General features: G+C 45.8%; 1 protein-coding gene across 5 annotated transcripts; it reads right to left on the bottom strand.

Annotated features, from left to right (window-relative positions):
- Positions 1-1,133: 1,133 nt before the first annotated feature.
- Positions 1,134-24,476, bottom strand: LOC119452873 (uncharacterized). 5 transcript variants are annotated; one of them, XM_049667357.1, is made up of 3 exons: positions 24,264-24,476; positions 15,631-15,926; positions 1,134-1,821 (listed from the first exon to the last, which is right to left on the bottom strand). In XM_049667357.1, the coding sequence occupies exons 2-3, from the start codon at positions 15,878-15,880 to the stop codon at positions 1,652-1,654; spliced, it is 420 nt and encodes a 139-aa protein (XP_049523314.1). In that variant the 5' UTR covers positions 15,881-15,926; positions 24,264-24,476; the 3' UTR covers positions 1,134-1,651. The 5 variants fall into 5 exon arrangements, with proteins under 5 accessions (XP_049523314.1, XP_037570752.1, XP_049523313.1 ...); XM_037714824.2 differs by lacking the exon at positions 24,264-24,476 and adding an exon at positions 23,754-23,912; XM_049667356.1 differs by lacking the exon at positions 24,264-24,476 and adding an exon at positions 23,556-23,739.
- Positions 24,477-25,886: the final 1,410 nt, after the last annotated feature.

Raw genomic sequence — 25,886 nt, 5'->3', positions numbered from 1 at the left:
TATTTCGAGGGGGTCTCCCGCTGCCACTTCGTTACGTAGAGGTCTCAAATGCATGTACTTTTATGGAGTAGCGGCGGAGAATAGAAAAACTTTGTTATATCCAGGAATTCATTATACAGTATAGACCGCTTATAACGTAAGTTGCCGGAGTCGCGAATATCTGCACTATAAGCGGTACCGCACTATAACCAAAACAATGATGTTCAAGCTCTGCACATATGCAAAACATGTAGACCAAGCATGTAGACACGCTTTGTACTATCGCGCGCACATCTCAATTACGTTTTCGCCAGTGAGCTGGCGAAAACATAATCGCGATAGCCGGTGCTCTTCAAGCTCGACAGCTTTGCACCGAGTCAAAACGAAACAACTGTTTGCCGCAACCGCTGCAGAAAAAACCGTGACCGCTATCGACGCGATTATGAACGGCGACATTCAGCACCGCAACGCAGTTACGAAAGCCCGCGGCCAATGCGGTGTTATGCGCGGCGGTTAACGCAACAATACAGGTTTTAAAGACCCAAATAGGCTCGAAGCATTCCGGCGTTGCTGTCATTCACGTACGATTTCAACTGATGGCTGTGGCGTTGCAGACTCCGCCGCTTCGTTTCGGTTGGATGCTAGCGCCGTTCTTGCTCTCTTGCGTCGCACATTTGCGGCGCTCCTCGCAGAGCTCGGAAAGTTGTCCGAATTAACCGATGTGTGGCCAAATAAGTCCAAATTAACGAGAGTTTGATTGCATTGAATAATGCATATGCCGGCCGGGAGCACGCACCTTGTTGAGAAGCGTGCTCGCTGCCGCCCTTGTCGGCAAGATTTTCCCGCGGAAGCCGCATTATAACCGGTATTTCGCCTCACGCGGCTGCACTGTAAGCGGTACGCGTATACATGGAGTTCTATGGGAGGGTAAACGGGAGTTGGAAAAGGCCGCGTTGTACCCAGTCCTGCACTATAAACGGTTACATTATAAGTGGTCTATACTGTATGAAGGTTCGTTATAAGCAGGTTTAACTGTATTACGAGATGCCGTTACCAGTGCTGCGGCCATCTAGTGCTCTGTAAATGGCAGAATAGTAAATGGACAGGTAATGAAAATGAGCAGCATTTAAAGAAAAAAGCACAATCTAGGCAAGTGTGTTGAAATTACTTTAATTTCATGTAAAAAAAGCAGACATAAATGACAAAGAGCCTCAATCTGGTACAATCAAACATGACACGTATCATCCTGCTGCAGGACCCAATCTGCACGCGACACACTATGCTGCAGTCTGCATGGTATGCAGCATTCAATCCAACGTGCTTCCAACAGGTGATCTACATCTCCAAAATGACAAAATGCAGAAGAAAAAAGAAAGACAAGAACACATTGCTACCGACCAGCGGCTTGTTCCCATTGTTCATATTTTAGTTTGGCCTAAAAAAAAAAAAGAGCAGGTGCTTGAACCCAACAATAACAACACAACACAATTTTCAACGAGAGAGGAGATTGAACTTGATCACTTTCCTCAAATTTTGTTATGTGAGTGAGAAATGTCTATCACAGCATGTTACAGAAAAAAAAAAAAAACATGCACACTCTGCATGAGGAGAAACAAGTGGGGAACAGAAAGTGTCACCAGGAACTTTGCACGACCGATTAGTCAAAGATGTTTCATTCCGGTTTCTTGGTGCTGTCAGCTAGGGCTGCTGAGTTGCCAACTATCTTCAAGGTCCGAAGCACGTAGAAGATGGCGTAGAGGCAGAAGCCAAAGCTTGCCACGAAGGTGCCAATGAAGAACAGGATGCCAGCAGTGACAATCACACCAAATGTGATCAGGGTGCCTGAAATACATCGTGCAAAAACAATTTGACATCTACAGAAGCAGAAAAATGACTCTGCACTTCCTGGCGGAAGTATTATTACACAAGCATTAGTCACGAAAGTACTATTATTCAAACAGAAGTATTAGTTATTTGTAGGGGTGTTCACATAGTGAAATTTTAAAATAAGGTTGATAAAAGTACTGATGAAAGAACAGGGCCTTCGAATATCAAATTGAATGCTGAACATCTTCATGCTTCTAAAACTGCACAAAATCAATCTGTAAAGGAAGAGTCTGTGGGGATTGAGGTGCCTTCCCGCGCGTTGTGCTTAGCTCAATCTCCAGGAACCGCCGCCATAACGGCACCATGGCGGACACGGCTAGCGCGCCGGAGCTAATTTCCCGCGTAAACCGTACTTCTCCCTCCTGGGTTTGAGTCCCCGTGCAAGCAAACGTCACCGGGACGCGCCCTGATTGGCCTCCTGAGTGGCGGCCCCCGAGCGTCCTCTCCACCCAAGCTCTCTTCCGATGAGCGCTTCATCGCCGCGGCAGATGCTCACAGGCCAGCAACGAGTTGGTTACGTGGGACCTTTGCTCTCGCGACTCCTCGTTATCGCGCTTGGTGGACTGCTACCCGGTTAGCCCTAGCGCAGCGGGCATGCGTACTTGATCGGCCTTTGTCCCTAAGTGCCATGACTGTCACACTGTGGTGTATCTTGGGTGAATAAACACGTGTCCGTTGGCGAACTGACTCCGGAGCCTTCTCTGCGTCGTGTCAGAGAGTAGACGAACCCTGCCGTAGCGCCCTTGTGCGTTGCAGATTGGAGGAGCGTCGTGCCCTTTCCTGACCGTCGCTCATAGGGTGAGCCTAGTGCAAACCCATCTGCACAAGTCGAAAGAAAAGCTTACTTACTGCCATTAATGGGTACTAAAGAGAAACATTAAACTGACATGAACTGATGAAGTATGTATTCAGAACTCGTTAATTTCGCATGAAGAGGTCGTTTACTAGAATAAAAAAAATGAAGGCCAAGCTTCCACTTTTTGTTGCTGTTGTCTTTTTCTCAATATAATTATGAATTATTGTGAATATTTCAAATTCATGATTAATCCCCTTTTTCTTTTCATTGGGCATTTTGATTCCATCTTGAGCGCACACGGTGATGGTGTTTCTCATTTATTTGTTAACCTTCATTCTTGTTTTCCTCGCCATGCAGCTGCCACAGCACATTTGCTTACCAAAGCACTTACTAAAAAGCATGTCTTCGAGCAATAAACCAATAGTTGCAGCTCAGCGTGTGTCTATGTCCTCATCATTCATGTTTGTGTGAACATGTTTTTTTTTTTTCCAAGTGCGCTGCTTCGCCAAAATCATGGATCAGCAACCAGCCCATCAGTACCTATAAAGCTAACCCTACTGATTGCAAACTTGGCTGTTCCTTGTGGACAAATGATGCACAGGCACGGATCCAAGATTCCTTTTTTTTTAAAGGGGTGGGGTGTCTGACTGTTGTATTTAGAACACAGAGGAACGATGCATCTGATGCCTGAACATCATCTTCTTTATTTAGTGTCCCCGCGCCACCATCCTCATCTTCTTTCCTATACAACATTCTGTCCTGCAGTGAAGACGGCTGAGTACTTGACTCACTGCTGGCTTGTGCTGCTATTTCTTGCCGTGACGTACATGGACAGTCAGCATGTTGTTCACTCGCAGGAAATGCACTACCTTGAAGAGACTCGTCAGGTAGTGGTAGAGTCCATTCTAGAATACCAGGTCGATTGCCTGTGAACTTCTCCGCAGCTTCAGGGTGCATCGCTTGAAATTTGGAGGCGTTCCACACTCGACCGTCATCCAAAAGAAATGAAGCTGGCCCTCGTTGCTCAATAATCTGCTTCGGTTTCGAAAAACGCGAAGATATTTTCCCGTGAACTGACGACTTTCTCACGCGGACGTAGTCGCCGACGGCAAAGTGTCTTGTCCGGGCTCCGCGACGGCAGTCTGTGTAATGTTTGGAAGATGCTTGGTTTTGTCTGACACGTTGACGCAGCCATTTCATCGCTTGTGCTGGATTTTGGTGAAATGAAGAATCCGGTAATCCAACAATGCTTAAGCGTGTTCGTGGCAGTCGTCCGTGCAGCAAAACGGCGGGTGCAACTCCCGTTGTGGCGTGAGGTGTGCAGCGGTAGACCCCCAAATAGTCTGTCACGGCGACACGGATATCACGCCGCTCGTATACTGCCATCTGTACAACAGATTTGAGGACTCTGTTGAACCTTTCTACAAGCCCGTTTGCTTGCGGGTGGTAAACAGAAGAAAAGCAATGGCGTATGCCACGTTCCTGAAGGAATTCTTCAAATTCAGCCGAGCTGAACAGCGGTCCGTGGTCAGAAACTATTTCACTCGGGTAGCCTTCACGAGAAAACACTTGTAGCAGAAAGTTCTTGACCGTCGCCGTAGAAACTTGTCTTGAAAAAAAAAACTTCTGGCCATTTGCTGTGATAATCAATAAGCGTCACTGCATAACGGCATTTGATGGGAGCTTGCTCAAATGGGCCAATAATATCAATGGCAATCTTCTCCCAAGGGTTGTCAGGGAAAGCTACTGGTTGCATAGGTGCTACGGTTGGCCGTGCTGATTTGTCACATGACTGGCAAACAACACATGTTTTAACCAGTTGTTCCACGTAGTTATCCATTCGAGGCCACCAGTACAACTCTCGCAAACGGCTTTTCGTACGACTGATCCCCGGGTGTGATTCGTGTGCGACTTCCATCAAACGACGAGTAAGGGTACCTGGAACTACGATCCTGTCACCACGGTAAAGCAAGTCGTGTACAATGGATAGTTCTGCACGTACATGAAAATATGGCATTAGCTCCGCTTCCAGAGATTTTTTATCCGGCCAAGAGGACAAAACAAAGTCCATGACTTTTGCGATTGTACTGTCAGATGTATTCTCCGCTTGTAATTCTGCAATGGTTAACATCGGAGAAAGAAGGCAAACAAACTCATCTTCGGCAACCTCATTGGTTTCTCCTTGCAAAGGCAGTCGAGAGAGCGCATCAGCCACCACATTATCGCTTCCCTTACGGTACTCTACGGTGTAGTTGTAACAAAGAAGTCGCGCTGACCAACGTGAAATTCGCAATGGCCGATGTCCAACACCTTTGGTTGACAGCAAGGTGACAAGAGCACTGTGGTCGGTTCGCAAGACAAAGGGGCGACCCCAAAGGTACACGTGCCAATGTTCACAGGCCCAAACACATGCTAAGGCTTCACGTTCGCCTGCAGAGTACTTCCTCTCTTGTGGGCTCAAGGTACGGGAGGCAAAGGCAACCGTCTGTAGAATTCCCTTGTTATCTTGTTGCAGCACAGCGCCCAGTCCATACCCGGAGGCATCGGTCATGACGATGGCGGGTAGGTTCGGGTCAAAGAAATGTAGAACCTTGCAAGTTGTCAGCAGTGATTTCAAACGAACGAAACTCTCTTCGGCAGCTGGCGTCCAAGCAAATAGCTCGTTGCCTCGAAGCAATGCCCGTAAAGGTTCCACAACATCCGAAAAATGGGGAACGAACTTAGAATAAAATCCCGCCAGACCAAGCAGGGAACGAAGTTCATTGATGTTTGAAGGCGCCGGAGCTTCTTTCATCGCTTGGATAGATGACGCTAGTGGAAAGAGTCCTTTGCCGTTCACAACATGTCCCAGAAACGTCAGTTCCGTGACGTCGAAAACGCACTTCTGGTTGAGTTTCAGGCCCGCTTTAGAAAGTCGTTGCAAAACGATGCGAAGATTTGAAAGATGGTCTTCTCGAGAACGACCATATACGATAATGTCGTCGATGTAGAAAAGTACACCTTTGCACCCTTTCAGTATGAGATGTATCATCTTTTGAAATGCTGATGGGGCTGAAGCCAAGCCGAAACATACTCTCTTAAAACGAAAAAGCCCGTCGTGCGTGATGAAGGTAGTCAGATCACGACTCTTAGGATCGAGCTCTAGTTGATGGTAGGCAGACGCTAAATCCAGTTTCGAGAATCGCTTGGCGCCAGCTAAGCTGTGCAGCAGCTCGTCTGTCTGTGGTAGTGGAAAGCTGTCAACAATTATAGCTTTATTGGGCTCTCGCAGATCAACACACGTTCGTATTGAACCATTCTTCTTGCGAACAACCACTATAGGAGAAACCCACTGAGAGGCGTCAACGCGCTCGATTATGTCTTGGGCTTCAAGTTTCTGCAATTCAGCCGACACTTGTTCACGAAGGGTAAATGGCAGCCGTCGTAGCTTGCTGGCAACGGGTGGCACAAAATCACGAACCTTAACTTTGTGTTTGAATCCTTTGGCAAGTCCGAGCTGTTTGTCAAAGAGGTGTTCATACTCTGAACGTAGCTCAGCTGGCAATGTAGGAGTGCTGGAGGCCAATGCAAGACACTGAAGCGATTTACCTTCAATATTCATCTGTAGTGCCGCAATGGCGTCTAAGCCCAGTACAGTGGTGCCTTCAGATACAACATACAGAAGAATACAAGCAGTTCTGTCTTGGAACACAGCTGAAGCGACAAAACATCCTCGAACTCTTATCTTTGACTTGGAGTAGTCGAAAAGCTGCACTGAGGTAGGTTTCAAAGGGTAAGAGCTTGCAAAAAACTGGTGATAGAGTTCTTCCGTCAGGATAGTGACAGAAGATCCCGTATCAACTAGAAACGAGATAGGGTGACCTTCCACAGCGACGGATGCGTAAATGCCATGCTTGTTTCCATTGACAACACAAACTGTTTTTCCGCTACTCTGGGAGCTAGCGTTGTCGTCGTCATCAACTTGTCGAACTTCAGCTGAATATCCAGACGACCTACACATAAAATCTAAGTGGCCAATCTTCTCGCAGCGACGACATCTGCGCTTGCGGGCCTTACATGCAGGACTGTTTGCAAGATGATCAGTCGCTCCACAACGATAGCAAGCTCGAAGGTTCGTGGCACCTTGTACGGGATGCTCAGATGCTTTGGCTTTGCACTTATTACAAGTTGTGCGTTCATTTGGTTGTTCAGAAGACCGAGAAGAGCTTTGCAGGGTTTTAATGTGATGAACTGAAGCCTATTCGCAAAATTCCTTAGCATGACTCACGGCTTCTTTGTACTGATTAGCAATTGTTATAGCTCGTGATAGCGTCAGTGATGAGCCCTCAAAAAGTAACCGCTCACGTAAATGATGATTCGTCGTTTTCGAGACAAACTGATCACGTAGCATCTCATCAGCGAGGCTTCCGAAATTACAGTCTGCAATGAGGATTTGTAAAGCAGAGACGTATTCTTCCGCTGTCTCACCTGCATGCTGAGCACGGCGACTGAACCGTTGTCGAGCCACGATGATGTTGACTGAACGCTTGAAATGATCCGAAAGCAGGGCGATTGCAGAGTCATACGCGTCATTCGTCGACCCGGTGTCACCTGTGCTCGAAGGACTAGTAGCAGGAGCAGAGCCAGACTGCAAGTCCGCTGGCTTCAGTGTAGAGAAGATCCGCTACCCCTCCATACCAAGGCATGTGAGCAGGATAGCTTTTCGGCGTTCGGCTGGAAGCTCTGAAGCTCCAGAAGCCACCATGTACTTCTGAAAGGCCTGCTTCCACTGGTCCCATGGGACAGCCGGATGACCAGGCGAAGGCAAGAAAGGCGGTGGCGGTTGCAATCCCGGAATGCTCATTGTGGTGATGCAGCAGAAATCACCAGGACTGTTGCACTTGCATGGGTTGAAATCTTGTCGCCAATATGTTGTATTTAGAACACAGAGGAACGACGCATCTGATGCCTGAACATCATCTTCTTTATTTAGTGTCCCCGTGCCACCATCCTCATCTTCTTTCCTATACAACACTGACTGGTGATGGATAATGATGATGGCTGCACGATCAATAATAATAAATTTATCTGCATCCCAGTGAGCGTTCTAACAACACATTTCTTTTTTAAACAAGAAGCATGGGCATTCAAGCATGCTGCTTTACTTCTGTGCTGGCCCTGATGCAGCTGATTCTCCAAGGCATCAGAGGCTGCAATAATGCAGCTCTATTGGCTGGATATAAAAGAAACAAAAATATTTTAAAGTTAAAGTATGCAGGACAGCTGTGTGCGCTCCGATAGTGAAAGTCCAGTACTTAATACAGTCAACGTCAAACAGGATTTACAACAAATAAAGCTCATGAGGGGCACCTTGCGACCCCTAAGTGCATTTTCTTTTAACATAAATACAACTTACTTGCAATATAAACATTAATAGAACCTTGCATTAAGCCTAGGTCTACCAAGCGCATGCGAACATGCGTTCTACAGGCACCAAACTGGCATGCCAGAAGGGCGGATACCAGCGTTCCAGTGGTCATGCAGCGGGGGACACCCCGTGTGAAGCAGTGAGGTGGACGGTGTCTCCCCCCCCCATTATTGCTTTAGAGTGCAGCTCTTAGGCGCCCATTCCGCGCGTTGAGCGCCTCTTGGCGTAATCGAGCGGACGAGCACAGCGAAGGATGAAAGAGCGAACGGGGAGCGCAGCGGGGGATGAAAGACGAAAGTACGAGAAGGAAAGCGGAGGAGGAGGGTGCAGCAGAAGCATGAGGAGGAAAGCTGAGTGCCGCACGAGACATGCCCACGGCGGTGAGCATGTCCAAACAAAGCACTGGCGTGGGCTTCGGACCCACTACGCATGTGCCGCACCACTAGAGAATGCGCTCCGTGTGAGCCACGCGTTCCTGTATTCACGCTTTCTTTCTGAAGAATGAGCAATGCCACCGGTGGAAATGCTTCGTCTGCCACTGCTGCTAAACAAGCTGCCCAAGCAGAACTCGCCGCCGCCGCCGCCGAGAGGACCCTGTCGTTCAGAATCAAATTCTTTGCCACAATATATTAATACAGAACAGCTGCCACAGTGTGGCAGCACTGAGGAGAAGGAAGACAATGCGTTCGCGCTTGATATACGGTCGTCATTTTGGCCTCCATTAGCTTCCCTGTAAGTAAATTGTAAATAGCCTTGGGCATCAGCTACACGTAACAATATCACAAATTCAAAACACCTAAACAGCTGCGCTCAAAATTCGCATTAGGGAGTATCGTAATCGTCGGTATGGTATGATAAAACTTTATTACGGTCCCTCGGAACGTGCCGGTGAAATGTTTTTTTTAACAGCGGAGCTGTTTAAGCCGGCCGTAATGTGTGCCGCCTGGCACTGCGTTGCCTAGCAACTGTAGCATGGCTGCGTCACTGACGTCAACGGCCATTTCGTTAAAATCACGTGACCTGTTACATCACAATTCTTACCTATATCTACTTCGTTTTAACCGCAATAAACGTTGTTCGTCACCCGACTGCCGGCCCGCTTACATGGTGGCAGCGGTGCCTAGCCGAAATGGCCACGCCGCCAGCCCTTTCGCCGTCAACGATTTTGCCACCGCCAAAGCCCCTGGACACATTGGGCAACGCCTGGCTTGGACGGAAAACTTGGAAGAGTGAGTTCACGCTATTTTCCACTGCTACCTAGTTGACAAAACAAGCAAAAGAAGTGCAAGCAGCCACGCTGCTAGTGATTATTGGCGAAGAGGCAAGGAAGGTATACAGCACCTTCACGTTTGAGGCAGAAGAGGACAAAAATAATGTAGACATCTTAATTGCTAAGTTTGAAGAGTTTTACAAGTCGGAAACAAACTTGACCTATCATGAATTTCTATTTGGGTCCAGAAACCAAAGGGAAGGCGAACCTTTCAATGAGTGGTTGACGGAGCTACGAATGTTAGCCACAAACTGCGAATTTGAGGTAATGGAAGACCGGATGCTGCGCAGTCACATTATTCTGGGCATTCGAGACAAGAGCCTGCAACAGAAATTGATTGCAGAAAACCCTTCGTACAAGAAGACTATCGATATTTGTCGCATGCAAGAGCAAGGGAAACAGCAGTTTCGTGAAATCTGTGAAGCCGCGGAGACAGAGCAGGACGCTGCAGTTAACGTAGTTGCAAAAAAAAGGCGATGCCTGCGGTAGCTGCAGCTATCGTGCACACCGCGGCGAAAAATGCCCCGCCACCGGCAGAACATGCAATAAGTGCGGAGGGTTTAACCACTTCGCCCGAGCATGCAAATCGGCACCGCCTTCGCGAAGCTTTCCCCATAAGAAGAAAGAACTATGGGAACTATGCGCAGACGACAATTTTTTTCTGCAAACAATAACGGTGAGCGCGGTCAACACGGACCACTGGAGCGCGACGGTAGACACTGAAGGCCAACCAATGAAATGTAAATTAGACACGGGGGCAAATTGCTGCGTCATTTCAAGGAGGGATGTCGCAAAGCTACCGGATCTACCAGAGCAGGCTTGCCGGGTTGCACTAACAGCATTTTTCGGCCACAAGTCAACCGCCCAAGCAAAAGTGCACCTGCGGCTTTCAGCCAATGAGAGGGTGGTCCCCGAAACATTTTACATAATAGAGCAAAGTGTACCAGTGACTCTGAGCGGTTCAGCGGCCGAACATCTTGGGTTTATCTGCCGGGTACAGCACATCGAGGTCGATCAACTTTACCCGCCAGCACAACCTTTTGCAGAGGTATTCTCAGGACTGGGTGAGCTCAAGGGCTACGAGCACGAAATAAAACTCAAGCCCGGCGCCGTGGGTGTCATCGTACCGGCTCGGAGAGTGCCCGTGGCCCTGGAGGGCAAGACTAGAGCGGAATTTCAGCGTATGAAGGATCAAGGCGTCATCACAAAGGTAACTGAGCCTACAGAATGGTCCAGCCACATGGTTACCGTTGTTAAAGGAGACAAAGTTCGAATTTGCCTGGATCCAACAGCGCTCAATCAAGCCATACTCCGTGAAAACTATCCCATGCCAACGTTAGAGGATGTCGCTCCTTGGCTTGCCGGAGCAAAATTCTTTTCCACGCTTGATGCAGCTTTAGGGTTTTGGCAAATTCGGCTTAGCGAGTCGAGCTCCAAACTTTGCACCATGAGCACTCCGTATGGTCGCTATCGATTTCTTCGCGTGCCGTTTGGAATAGCTTCGGCCCCAGAAGTTTTCCAAGCAGCAATGCACCGTGTTTTGGAAGGCTTGTCCTGTGTGGCGGTTGTGATGGATGACGTATTAGTATGGGGCAGAACTAAAGACGAACACGACTACAGCTTAAAACTTGTGTTGTCCCGTTGTCAATAGCACAACCTTCGACTTAACCCAAAGAAGAGTGCGTTTCTGCAGCCGGAGGTCCGGTATCTGGGACACATCCTCACTACAGAAGGCCTACGCGTGGATCCGAAGAGGGTACAAGACATACTTGGAATGCCTGAACTGACAAACAAGAAAGAACTGCAAGTATTTCTTGGTATGATGAATTTCGTGCAGTGATTCATTCCCAACATGTCGGTGGTAACCGCGCCGCTTCGAACACTGTTGCGTAAAGATATTACATGGGTTTGGACGGAGGCGCAACAACAGAGTTTTGACACCTTGCGTCAATCCTTGACTAAAGCACCCGTTTTGGCTTTCTTCAACCCTAAAAAGCTTTTCGTTCTCTCGGTCGACGCAAGCCAATTAGGAGTCGGCGCAGTTCTAATGCAAGACGGCCGCCCCATCGCTTTTTCGTCCCGGTCCCTCACAGAGGCGCAACAAAACTATGCACAAATCGAGAAGGAAATGCTGGCGATAGTGCATGGTTGCACGAAGTTTCACAACTACGTTTTTGGTCAGGCAGAAGCGATTGTAGAGACCGACCACAGGCGTTTGGTACCGATACTTAGCAAGCCGCTGCATCAGTGCCCCCTCCGGTTGCAACGCATGAGGCTGACCTTGCAGCGCTATCCGATCAAACTGGTGTATAAGCCAGGCAAAGAACTTTTTCTTGCGGATGCTTTATCGCGTTTTCCGAGCAAAGTGAGCATGTGCGAGGAAACTGATCAGTTTCAAGCCAATGTGCTGGAATTTGTTTCAGTCTCGGAAGCTCGTCTCAAAAGTATTCTCGCAGCAACAAACAACGATACCGTTCTCTCCAAGCTGCGGGAATATGCGCTGACCAGTTGGCCTGACAACAAGCACGAGGTTCCAGAAGTCATCCGCCCCTACTGGTCTTATCAGGAGGAGATACACGCACAAGACGGTCTTCTATTTCGCAGCAACAAGGTGATCATACCAAGTTCGATAAAAGCAGAAATATTGGCTCTTTTGCACGTCGCACATCCCGGCGCCGATAAGATGAAGGTGCGGGCATGAAGCGTCATGTTTTGGCCCTGCATGGCAAGCGACATAGAGCAATTTTGCCGAGACTGCAAAATGTGCCAAAAGCTTCAGCCACGAAACACAAAGATGCCGCTTTTGAGCCATGAAGTTCCAAACTTGCCCTGGGAAGCTGTAGGAATGGACCTATTCTTTTACGGGGGCCGACAGTTTGCCATTATTGTCGACTTCTATTCTTTCTTTTTTGAAATAAAGGAATTTCGCCATACCACTGCTAACCAGCTGAAGTCTTGGTGCGCCAGACTTTTATATGGGCTCGGCATTACCCACGTAACGTCAAGCCCATATCATCCACGGTCAAATGGTATGACGGAGAGGGCCGTGCAAGAAGCTAAAAAACTAGTACTAAGTGCTCTCTTAGAACGCCCGATTTCCACATGGCTCTGCATGAATGGCGTAATAGTCCGAGCGATGCTGTTTTGAAGTCCCCTGTGCAGAGACTGATGGGAAGGCAGACGAGGACCCTGCTGCCTGTACCTGCAAGCCATCTGGTGCCGGAGATTGTGCCCAACCGAGCCGTCCATAACCGTCTCCAGCAAATCCGCCAACGCCCGAGGATCTACTACAACCGCCACTCCAGGAACCTGCCACCCCTGTCTCCGGGCCAGAGAGTTACTGCATACGATACCCACGAGAAGACCTGGACACCTGCGGTCTTTCTGAGGCCAGCTGAGATGCCGCGCTCCGTGGTGGTGAAGACTGGAGAGGGCCAGGAAATTAGCACTCGCAAGCATCTGCGAGACGCCCCTACACATCCCGAAGAGAGTCCTCGTGCCGGGTCCGAACGACTAGACGACGCCCAGCCCGCTCAAGAGCTACGTAGAAGCACAAGGCCACGCCGGGAGCCTTGCCGCTACCCTCAACCAGAAAGACCATTGTAATTAATTGCTTCCCTAAGAAAGGGAAGATGTAGCATGGCTGCGTCACTCTGACGTCAACGGCCATTTCGTTAAAATCACGTGACCTGTTACGTCACAATTCTTACCTATATCTACTTCGTTTCAACCACAATAAACGTTGTTCGTCACCCGACTGCCGGCCCGCTTACAGCAACCACCTCGCGGAGCGTCGTGCGCTATGCTCGGGAGAGAGAAAGAGAAAATGAGAGTGAGAGTGTGCGCGTTGCGTGCTATGCTCGGGAGAGAGAAAGAGAAAATGAGAGCGAGTGAGTGTGCGCAATGCACACTATGCTCGGGAGAGAGAAAGAGAAAATGAGAGTGAGAGAGAGAAACAAATTGTAGCAGCACCAACGAGGCAACACGCAGAGGTACTGCCAACGCCATCCGCGCTTCTCCATTTCCCCGCATTAACGCCAAACGCTCGTGGGCGCCTCTGGCGGGGGCTCAGCCGAGCTCCCACCAGCTACGCGCTACTGCGCATGCGCCGTGACGTCATCCCAGCATGTCGTCAGCTGCGAGCCGCCCGTACACTGTGCATAGCTTTCGCCCCACTTCCCCTACGTGTGCTCGGACTGCAAGTGCTTCACGAGGTGTTCCCTAATGCCACGGACCACGAGGAAATGATTTTATACTTCGTATAACTTATCATCACTTGGCATTACTTCGTATAACTTAGCATCACTTCGTATAGCCAGGATCAGCTAGGAACTGATCAGCTCCGCTGTGTCTTTAGCCTTGCACCACTAGTGCAAGCTACCCCAAATTTTTTTTTTTTTCCTTGCCGGTTGGCAGAGAGAGCCAAGTCCGACATCCACGCCAGCTTTCTTTACGGCGAGTTTTTCACGTGCTGGCGGGTAAACCTTGTCGCTCCAGAGTAAAAGAACAGTAACAGCTGGGAAGAAGGACTTGCGACTTTGTCATGTGCCGTATGCTGGCTCTGCACACACAAATATTAAGGGGGAGTCAGCACATCCCCCTAGATCCACACATGGGTGTATGCAGACCCTTTACATATGATATCTCAGCAGAGAACTTTCTGTGCTGATGGAGGGGAAGCTATAGAGGCAAAGCACACGCAAGTAAGAATGCTCCTGAAAAAAGTCTCACATTCTCATCTGCACTAGCTGAAGCAGGGGAAGAGAAAACAAACATCGTATCTACATCAGCAAATTAAGACACAGCATTAGGACTAAGTGTACTAAAGGCCAAAGCAGGTGCCGTCGAAATCCATAAGGTCGCTTACCAGCAAGCTGGTGCAAGAACTTCAAGGCAGTGTCACCACCCATCTTTCTCGTTCTGGCATCTTTTCTGGCTTGCCAAGCATACTCTCATGGTTAAAGCATGTTTTTTTTTTTTTTTTTTTCAGTATTGTAGAAGTGTAATTTATTAGCACAACTCAACTTAATTTTCTCCGCATTTTTTGACGTCACACACGCCATCCCAAAATGGCAATCACTGTTGTTTACAGGGGCTTAGAGGCAGCAAATTCAATATGAAATTAAGGGTTAAAATGGGCACTGAGAGTCCGCTGAGACAGGTGTGGCGGCTCGCCATTTTTCTTTTTTTCTTTTTTTTTTCTTCTCCCTGTGTTTGGCATTGCTTTTCTAATTGGCACAGACACCCAGCAGCCATATGAATTCGCCATAGCCAATAATGTGACATGGGAGTATTGTAGTACATCAGCGGTTTATTTTATCATAGAACACACACAAATGTTCACCATGGGACAGATTCTCATTGTTACATCTGAGTATTGTTAAAACTGATAATGCTATAAGTTGGTTCGACTGTACTTCTGTCTAATCAAACTGTTTGATGTCAGAACCCTCAATTTTTTTGTGCAGCCCGGTTATAACAATTAACAGTCATTGCAATGGAATTTTCTTGGCACTTGAATGTTGGTTTACGTGGGTTTAGCTTATAATTATAAAATACAGTGAACGTGACACCAGGGGAGGGGGGGGGGGGGGATTAATAGCATGCTATTTTTTTAAAGCTTGCCCTCAGCACGCATCTTTTGTAGAATACATACACACTTTATTAACAATGATTTACATTCAGACGCAGCATCCAACCAGTCACAAACTTGGCACAGCAAATATTGTTTATAGATCACAGTGACTTTTTCAGAAACACTGCTGTTGCTGATATTGCCTGCTTCAAGAACTTGTCTGCATAAGCTTGCTCAAAGCAAGTACCCCTCTTGTGTCCTTTCACCATCAGAACACTTCTAATGAAAGGTTCAGAGACTGACAAACGGAACTTTATCCGGAAAATTCAGGAGCTAGCGAGTATGTTTATGCAGGCACCTGGGAGCATTATGTGTTCTACAAACACTGTAGAATTCAACTCGCTGTCCTGGAAGAACTTTACAAGTCACTGAGATCAAATTTGGTGAAAATGATGGAAACATTATTGCTAATGTTGATTCGAAGTTACATGAGTGTGGGAGAAGAACTAAAGACTTTGCTAAAAGTTCCTTAAGTAAGTGCTCAAACGCATTGTATGTGGACAACGTTTCAAGCAGGTGAGCCACACGTGGGTAAAGTTTTTAAGTGTGTGCTTTAAATACAGGCAAATGAAATTCTTAACACATCCGCTCGAATGAAACTAGGCAGTGACTCTGGCATTTTTTGAATGAGGTTAGTAACCAAACATCCCACTGACCTTCGATAAAGAGGAAGCCCATAAATGTGAGAAGGCAAAGGACAATGATGAAGCTGAGAAAGGTCAGTGCCGGCAGGCTGAGAATGCCCAGCACAATAGCTCCACACGCCGACAGCATGGGGTTGTCTTTCAGGTACGTCTGGTACACCTCGGACTCGCAAATGTGCTCAATCTGCGAGGTGGCACGCTGTACTAGCATGTTGACACTCATCGACACATTGTCCATCATGCTTGAAGGTCGGTCGGTCATGGCCAGATCCTCCCAGTCGGCGTCAACATCGGTGGCACGCGAAATACTGTGCACAAGCAGAAGGAATAGCAGTGGTTTACAAGAGATGGGGCAATGCACAGAGCAACTGGAGATTGTACTTGCGAACAAGGGTAACTTTCCTCACTTGTTTATTTTGAACTATTTGAGATAAAGCAGACTCATTAGCAATTACATCCATGAGATGGCTTAAGGTATGAACTTTAATTTATTCTGGGCAAAAGAATTCAATATTATTAACAACACAATAAATACAGACATATAGCGGGTTATCTAGTTTGATAGAAACAGACTTGTTAGAGACTTCCAGTAGTAAATATCACAATTCTGTCACATAATATGAGCACTACTTGTTAGACAAACTGCATAGTGATTATAGCTAATTAGCAAAATGTCACTAATGAATTTTGTAAATGCTTCACATTGCATAATTGAATCCAAGCAGTAAGTTATATCCATTCAGCAGACATTTTGATACATGGCACCAGTTTTAATAAATAGGTCCTCAAATTCTGTAGCGAATGCACTGACGTTTCAGTTATCACTTACCAGTGGATTGCAATATGCATGTACGACATGAGACATTTATTGTTCATTAAAATAGACAACCCAGTATTTAGACATTTTCCTCTGAAATGTGGTACTAATGCTCCCCTTAGCAGAGACAGTGCACAGTAACCAACTATGCAAGCCCCATTCATTCCCTTGTCAAAACTTTCTTGCACCAACGCTGTGCTTACTGGAGAAAACTACTCTAGCTTATGTATCCAGCTAGCAAATACAGTCGAACCCGGATATATCGAATCTGAAGGGGATCACAAAAAAGTTGTATATATAGGTAATTCGATATATAAAATAAAAATTTTATACATAAATTTTCAAGGGGATGTTACTGCTGTTTGTTATACACAATAATTCGTTATATGTGGGTTCAATATATCCTAGTCCAACTGTATACTATGCAATATACCTGGTGTTTTTTTGTACACGGAGCACTTAAAGCAAACTGTCATATCTAGGCCCCTGCCATTTTTGCAGATAGGCTATGTGGCAAGGTGAACATTTGCAGCAAAAAAAAGTTCAACCATAAATTTGCTAATTACATAAAAACATCCTAATCAACTTCACCTGCAATTCTCTTCTCAAATTAGACTTGTTGAAGAATAGACATAAATCAGCAAGACTTAGCTTCTTCCATTCACTCTGCTTTGCAAAGCTAGATATAAAAGACCAGGAGAGTGTATAAAGAAAGATACGGCTAATGCTTCTTGTCGTAAGCACAGCAAGAGTGTAAAACCCGTTTTTACAGCTTCGCTGTAAAACACTTATCACTGCAAATGCAGCACAGCTTGAACAAAGGTGTCGTATACCTGATCAGGGGAGTAAAGTAACTTAAGTTCGGGGCTCCTAGCAGCAGTTAAAAATTAAGGTCCTTTTTAAGGACTTTGAAGGTCCTGTCAAAGAATACTTAAGTAATAAAGTACCGCGATGCCTGACAGCTGGAAAACAACACAGTCTTAAACAACAAGCATGTGGAACAAAAAAGTGTTTACTAAGCCTTATTCAAATAAACCATCGCCAGCCAACACAAACAAAATGGCTCCCTATCACAAATAGCATCATCATCATCAGCCTATATTTATGTCCACTGCAGGACGAAGGCCTCTCCCTGCGATTTTTTAGGGAGGTAGTGGCCGAATACTGCACCAGGGAGGCCAATTCCTGTTCAGGTGAGGGAGTGACTTTGATGAAGCTTAGTGGGCCTTCCTAGTTTGGTTGCACCTGAACTAGTATAGCCCCACTAGCTCTCGGCGATATATTTTTTTTCTTGCCGGTGTCAGGCACCAGTCCATGCCTGAAAATGTGGTGGACTGGAGTAGGATTCGAACTTACGACCTTCAGATTTGAAGCCGGGTATTCTACCTCTGCTCCACGCCACCACTCATCACAAATATACTAATGATAAATCGGCTCAGAATGGCTGGACTCTTGGCTTGCATAAACCTCATGGTCAAATGCACAAAAAACCACTGAGGTCAGCCAAAAGCAAAATACAAGGATTTTCAAGCACTCTGCAAAACTTTGGACCTTTCACGGCCTAGGAAAGTGCAGTTAAAGATTTAAGGGGTTTCAAGGGGTTTCAAGAACCACTACAAAACCTGTAAATTATAACTTTATCCAAACTTAAAAGCAAGCTTTATCTCGGGAGGCTCCCGTGTATTTAGACAGGAATCTAAATACACAGGAATGAAGAAATTGTTTTGCTCAGCAACTACACCAATTTTTATGAGGATTGTTGCATGTAAAAGCTAAGATATACCAACCGTAGGAAGTGAATTTTATATTTAGGCCACCATTGTTCCGAGTTTTTGTTTTTTTTTTTTAGAAATGTTCTTGAATATTGCAACAGAAAAAAAAAAAAAACGCTGATGAATAAAGTTGACAATGCTCTACTTCAACAACAAAAAAACATTATCACAATTATGTAAACTGCACCTATCAAGACCTCTAAAGCAGACCAAACTGATGTAGTATACACCTCTCTGAAACATACCACTAACTTGCAAGTAGGGTTTTCAATACCCTAATAAGCGTTGTAACAACTACATGTAAGCCATAAATTTGCATATCACGTTTTCCTGCTTTTGATGCTCTAACAGATGCAGTGTGCAGAACTGCAATATTTGTTTCTGTTGCAATGTTACAAATTTGTAAACTTCGTGCTTTAATTTTTCTTAACTTACAAATTTTCGGCAATTTTTAAAGAAATTTACGGCCCTCGATCAAAATTCCAATTGATTCTTCCAGTCGGTAGAATCCAGCTCTCTCTTTTAAATGCAACTAATTTCCTTCGCATTGGTTAAGTGGTTGTCTAATGAAGGCATTTCTGCATTTCACATGTATATGAATAGGAAAACGGGAGTTGGCCCCGAGCTTCCTCTTTAGAACAAGAAAACTGAACATTACCTACAAAACAAGGAAATGTTAATGCCATACCTTGATGAATACAACTTCCCACACACTCAAAATCTTTTGACTGCTCCACCCTTCATTGCATATGAAATCTAAAGCTTGAATGGAGCTGTCACTTGCCCCGAAAGCCTCGCTCTTACTACTGCAGGCAGACAGCATGTGCCCTATCAGGGACAGAAAAAGATAAGGCATTGCATGGCTACAGCTATCAGTCTGCACACTTGTGTCCAGGATATTTGTGGTGGCATATGCTTTGGGAGGCTTCACAATGGAAGACAAGTATGTGACCACATTTCCAGGTAATGAGAGACCCTAATCAGGCACAGAATGTCAATGTGCCAATTGTTTTATGGAACATTTGTCGCCTGTACTCAATAAAAAAAAAAAAAATGAATGTTTGAAAAAGTTATGAACGTCAAGCTTTGAATGAAACTGTGACAAAATAAATGGCAAGAAAAAGTTAAAATCTCTTCAGTGAAAGTTATGCTTGCTTCAAGATATTCAAGGTCCTCTGGCATACCAAAAAATTTACAACACATGTTTGTGTTGTAAGGTATTGTAAATGAAGTCACAAGTCATTGAACATTTCTTCATGAAGTACAAAGAAATAATTTATCACACTGAATGTTTTTTCTACAAACTCCTTGCACGCAAAATATAAAAAGGAGTACAGCATTTGATGCTAGGTAAACCAGACATACCAAGGTACCCCTCCATACAAATGGATATTGTCGATTGATGCAGACTACCTCCAAAACAAATAGGTTATATATTAATCACTGAGCTTAAGTAAAGAAAGCTCTCTTTGCACACACACAACACTGCTCTGGCAGATAGCTAATTTACAGCTCCACCCATGTACTGCCTTGATAAAAGGATGCAAGCTAGACTGAAACAATGGCTTATCTGCCACTGGCCCCTCAATGGACGTATGTACTTTTTTTTTTCTGACAACCGCTATCACTGGCACATAACTGTCACAGTTCAAGATTGCACAGTGCTCTGCAAACATTATTCGAGGCCACTTTGACATACCTGTAGAGTTTAGGTGTCCAACAATATTTAAGATTCTGAATATAAACTTCAGTTTTTGCCACTGAATTCATTACACTTCGGTAACATGATGTTAGAAATTATTAAATATTTGCCCGTCACCAAGCGTACAGGCAGTGCTGCACAAGTTCGGGCATAACTATCGTAGGCTACACAAAGCAAAAAGCCATACCAAATGATCGCTGTTCTTTGGACACTTACTGCTAGACAAACACAGCCAAAATTATGTTGGTATCCTTGTGGTTTCTACTTCAAGCAAACTTTGCTGTCGAGATAGTGAGAATGTGTGTAGGACAGGTTTTATGACTACTTAGAGTGGGGGACACTCACTGCTTCTGAATTCAGAGCATACTATTGAGTCCATTGGCAAAGCATCTGCTCTGGCAGTCATCTTTAAGTTTAGGAGAGTGTCCATCCCTATAAGTTATCCTCACACAAGACAGTGAAAAAAGCAAGGTGAAAGGCTACCGCTCATCCAATTAAGGTCAATACTTTGTATTGAAGGATAACTTTTGCACGAAATATGCAGATAATTACTGCAGCTGCACCCTAATAAGTACAATACCTTGATTTTAATACTGCAGTGACTCGATAAGGACTTAGAGCAAGGCTGCTGGCACTGCGTTTTATTTTCAATGACAGACAATATAGCACTTCTGCTGTGTCCTCCCTTTTCGTCCCTGTCTTCTCATGTGTTTTTTAACTTATACATCAACAATTCTCAGGTTCATTTTGACATGGAGCTAAAATGCATGAATGCAAACAAAAGTACTGTATTTTCCAGAATATAGTCCACAAACTATACAAGTTTAAAACTGAAATTTTTTGGAGTGCGAACTGTACAAAACTTTTAAGGTCAGAAGCACGCTTGAAGAAAACACATTCGCACTGTGTTTGAAAATCTTTCCCACACTAAAACACACCAAAATCAGCTGCGCAAGAGCAATATTTTTGGTCCATATTGGCAGCTCGTAGTATGCAAGCAAATGCTGCTCGCTTCTTTTGTAAAGTGGCTGCTTTTGAGTGCTTTGACTTGTAAGCACATGCACGAAACCTCGTCACAGTCACGCATTTATACACATCTTCATAGATGCCAATGAACAGTTGCGATGGCACCAAAAAGATGTACAGCCTTGAAGGCATCGTTCAAGCTCGGTGTCATCGAGCAGTGGCGAAAGAATTTGACGTCCAAGAAAAATGTGGGCGGCATTTCGAAGGCCATGAAGACATTGATGAGATCTTCGTTAAATCTGACACGGTTGACTTGTTTTCGTCTGACAGCCCCCAACGACAGTGATTTTGACCGGCTTTGGGATTGACTAACTATATGCAGTCTAATCAAGGGCCCAGACATTTACTGGTTGAAAATAAAATCTTTGTTTCTCTGCTGTATACTGGTTCGTCCCGGTGGGCTCTACAGCAGATGTGGATTATCTAAACAAAAATTTTATTTTAGACCCAAATTGGCCCCTGCAGATTATACACAAAATATGTTTCTGTATCCACTTGCATAATATACAGACCTCTAAAGCTTCAGCATTGAGATCTACAATTGTCTAATGGCTACTCCGCTAACGACGACGCAGTCTACTGTGCAACCGACAAGCATTTCGATGCATACTTACTTTGCTAGTTCATTTCAATGCTGCGCTGATTTGCATCAACTATAGGATAGCTGCACTCCCTCTTGCAATTACGGCTATGTCACCACTGATGCACCGAAAATTGACATCTAACATGATCAAAGCGTAGAGTGCCTCCTTTAAAAGCACATTACGCAATTATGAACCAGTGTGTGCTACCTGTGTTGTGTACAAACATTTCGGCATGCAACACAGCATATTTTGCCCAAATTTTGTTCACTATAATTAATTTCAGCTTTTAAGATCTGTGCCGTGTCAGCACAGTTTACCTGTCGATTATAAACGCGATAGTCGCGAGCGCGCATGGAAGAATGTATGGCTTCCAAGGGCAGTGAATGCATGACCTCCGAGAATGGGCAGCACGCGGTAGCATGCAACGTAACGGCACATTGGTCGTTGGTGGCGCTGACACGCTGCATCACCTCTAGGTGCTTCATGGTCACTATAGGTGAAATTATACAAATGCTACCAGTAGCAATTAAAATTGTTGCATTGCCATTCACCACAAACCGAGCCTGCGAAAGAAACGTTACAAAAAGTCACCGCCATATGACCTCTCCAGTATTCTCTAGCAAACACTGAACAATGTATCTGAACTTTCTTACGGCCTCCCAGATAAGTGATGTTTATAAATCTTCAGGTGGAACTTTGCACTACCATTAAGATACCGCATCTGGCATAGAGTTAGTATACTCTATGGCATCTGGACTGAGCGAGAAACTCAAGGCATGCATACAAAGACATGCAATTATTAACCAACAACTGTTCATCAGTTACACAACAGAATAAGGAAGTTATGCCAGCTGTGGTTACGCTACATGATAAACTGTTGCAGGTGGCTGGAGGCTTGCGCACTTACGTCATAGAATAAGGAATCAGCTCTTACTTACCGCAATGTGCATGAATTGATGGTGTGCTTCACTGCCATTTAGGGAGCCTACATACACGAAGGCCCGTATGTAGGCTCTCTACTGCCATTCACAGTATTGTGCCATCCATGTGTTTAACGAAAAGACACACTCAGCGTCCCGTAAAAAATTTATTTGCAGTATGTGATTCGAAATTTCTCAAAGACCATCTGTCAACATATACCCAGTTTCCTTATGGCATATCTGAGTACACTTGAGCTAAGTGTCCCGAAATCATTCGTTGGGGTAGGAACTACAGTTATGCACTCGTGTATTACGTACAATAACAGGGGTTCCGTGTTTGAATCGCCCTCCGGTCGCGGAGTCATTATTTTACTATGGCCACAAAAGCGCTGGTTACCAAGGCCAGGCAGTCTCAAGCACAAAGCGCCTACAACTAAGCATTAATTATTACTATCGTAACGCCGCGCCGGAGTAGCGTAGAAGAAAAGGAAGAAGATGCAGACGAAGCAGCGCGAGGCTTTCGTGATCGGCTCGTTTCAGACCCCCCCCCCCCCCCATCCCATGTCTTCTCTATCCTTTTCACCATTAGTACTGTAAATAAATCCATTCTACATCCGTAGCAATATTATGAATTAGGGGATTACTAAAAGACGCGGCGACACATTCAAATCTGTGAATTCAGCTAACAATTAAACTAATGATAAAATTAAGCTATATAAACACATAAGTAAAACTGTGAAACCGTGTTTAATTATAGTGTTCTCTTGGAACAAAATTTTATCCCCGACAGGGGTAGTCGACCACCACCCCAAAATTTGCATTAAGGAAAAGGAAAACTAGATTTGAAAACTGTATGGCCTTGCGTACACGCGCTCGGGAAAATACAGGTGCACAGCTGTCAAAAGCGATCGAGTCACGCACGAGCAAGCGTTCAGCGCTTCCACAGCTATTGTGAGCAAATACGGCGCGGAATAAGAATTCATACATTTCAATGCTTTTACCGCAAATGCTCTGCTAGCCTAAAGACACCAAAAAGCGCAAGTACGCGCTTTTTGTACGAGCGCGGCGGCAGCTACAAAAGCGTGCACTAATAATTGTAGTCGAATCGTAACTCACATAATCTCCGTCGATGAAAACAAGCGATGAGTATGGAGCCAGCGTCTGTTCTATGTATATTCCTAACTAGAAATTTTAAAGGGTGAACAGCTGCGAGTGAAATCTCCCGATCGCGCAGCGTTACCAGCGCGGATAAGTAAAGCGCTAGCTTGCTGAAGGAAGACTGCGGAGAACAAGGAAAAACAAAGCGTGTACTACCTACTACCGTCGCTGTCCGCCACCTCTTGCATTGGAGAAAATGTATTGGCAGCAACACGCGCTAAATTCCGGCGCAAGGCTTCTTTCCGGCAATATGTATTACAAGGACAACGACAACGGTCCGTAGCATTTGACGCAGAGCGACGCGCAACGCGCTTTTCATTTGGCTTTTCATTTTTGTCCATTGTTATGAGCCGGTATGTTGTTTGCTTCTTCATTTGGATAAAGGTAGCAACAGGAAGCACATCATATGGTTTCTCTGTATACTTTTTCCCTTTCTAAAGAACTTTAGCCTTACAAAAATTTTAGATGCTGGCAAAAGTTCTAGGAGGAAGTTCGTACAATCGCATACTGGGACGGTAGGCGATCATTTTTGCAGCAGACGACATTTGCCAAGTTCTATCGCTGTTGGCAAGCAATTGGTTCTTTATTCTATGGCTGTTGGCACTAAATACGCTCCACGGTCAGAATTAATCGGATGCTTTACGAACGCTGCCGCCGCGTACATACCTGTTTCCAGACGAAATCAAAGCCGCAGCTATTTTGGTTTATCCGCTGAAGTAGAGTTGCAAGCGCGTTTGGTTGGCAAATTCGTGTGACCAATATGTCTGGCGTGTCAAGCTCGGCACACTCCGAAGCACATCGAGGCACACAGGAAACATAGACTACCGACGTTGAGCAGGCCTGGGCGCGCACCATATCGTTCGTCGCAATATCACAGTCAACCATGCACTGCCATGTGCACGCGCTCTCCACATAATCTTTATCAGACTCACTGTTTTCTTGCTCGCGCGCGGGCGGCCGGATTCTGCCAATTTGAAAGCTGTGAGTGTGGCGCAATACGATTTCGCTCTCTTTCTCTTGGCACCTTAGGCATGTGCAGAGCTTTCCGTTAGATTGCAACCCCCCCCCCCCCCCCCCCCCCCTTCATCAGAGTTGGTCTTTATTCTATGACCGCGCGTTGTTCAACATTGCGTGTGCGATTGTGCTTGCGTTGCTTGTTACTTGGCGGAAGGCCGTGAGTAGTGCTTGTGTGGCAGTGCGGCTTTGGCCTCGGTGAGCTCTGGCTCACCTGCGTTGTGAGCTCTGGAGAATCTGCGTTGTGAGCTCTGGAGAATCTGCGTTGTGTGATCCGTGTTCCTTGACAATGCGGCGGTGGTGACGATTGAAATGTCGGAAGTGGCGTAGCGCCTCGGCAGCGCAGTTCAGCGAACCGCGATGTGGCGTCGCCGTGTCCGCCTTTGCTTAACGGACGTCGAGGGATGTGCTGCTCTCTACAAGTCACAAAAATTTGACTGCGTCGACCGCCCACGATTCAGCGCTGAATGTGTGGTTTGAGTACTGTGCTTGAAACAAGTGGTGCAGCTGTGGTGGCAGAACGCCATGAGGCCTCAGTTTGTGCTCTGTGCTTGAAACTAGTGGTGCAGCTGTGGTGGCAGAACGCCGTGAAATCCGTGCTGTGCAGACACTCGAAATATCCAATTCACGTCGGCGTCTTGGCAACGGCCAGTTCGCGAACCGGCGCCCTGGGGCGGCGCCTCTGTGCCCGCCCTATTCGGTAGCGTCGACGCATTAATATTTACGTAACCAGGCGTCCTTGCTTGACAGACGCCGATGGCGAAGGTGCTGCGATATGCTGCTGGCCAGCCTTGCAGTTTTTTTTTTTTTTCACATTAAAAATATGTAGCATATCTACATGCCTAGCATGTGTTATAAGACAATGTCTACCATGAGAAGATTGTCAGGAGTGCCCCAGTACTGCTCCAAATCTGGCATTCCAGGCTTTGCATGCCCTCAATACATGATGACAATGTGGGGCCATTGTCTTCAAATTGAGCTGCTATTGTGTTTGCAAAATGGGGAGGCTAGCTAAGCTGATTTGTTCTTTGTGTTTTGTCAATTTGATGACAAATTATTGGCAATGTTCTTTTAAGGTGCTTTTAAAAGATGTTAAGCCTATCAAAAAACTGCACCATTGGCAGTGTTCTTTGGTGGTGACAGAAAAGTGAAACTGCAGACGACTAAGTTGGTCATGCCAGCATTTTTGGAAAATTTAAGAGCAATATCGGCACCCACAAACGTACAACTGTGATTAAGCCATGGATGGCCACACGCTTTCTGCACAAATTATGG

The sequence above is a fragment of the Dermacentor silvarum genome, chromosome 5 (assembly GCF_013339745.2).
Source record: "Dermacentor silvarum isolate Dsil-2018 chromosome 5, BIME_Dsil_1.4, whole genome shotgun sequence".
Classification (NCBI taxonomy): domain Eukaryota; kingdom Metazoa; phylum Arthropoda; class Arachnida; order Ixodida; family Ixodidae; genus Dermacentor; species Dermacentor silvarum.
The sequence above is the reverse complement of the archived record's forward strand: the minus strand, read 5'-3'. Positions and strand labels throughout refer to the sequence as shown.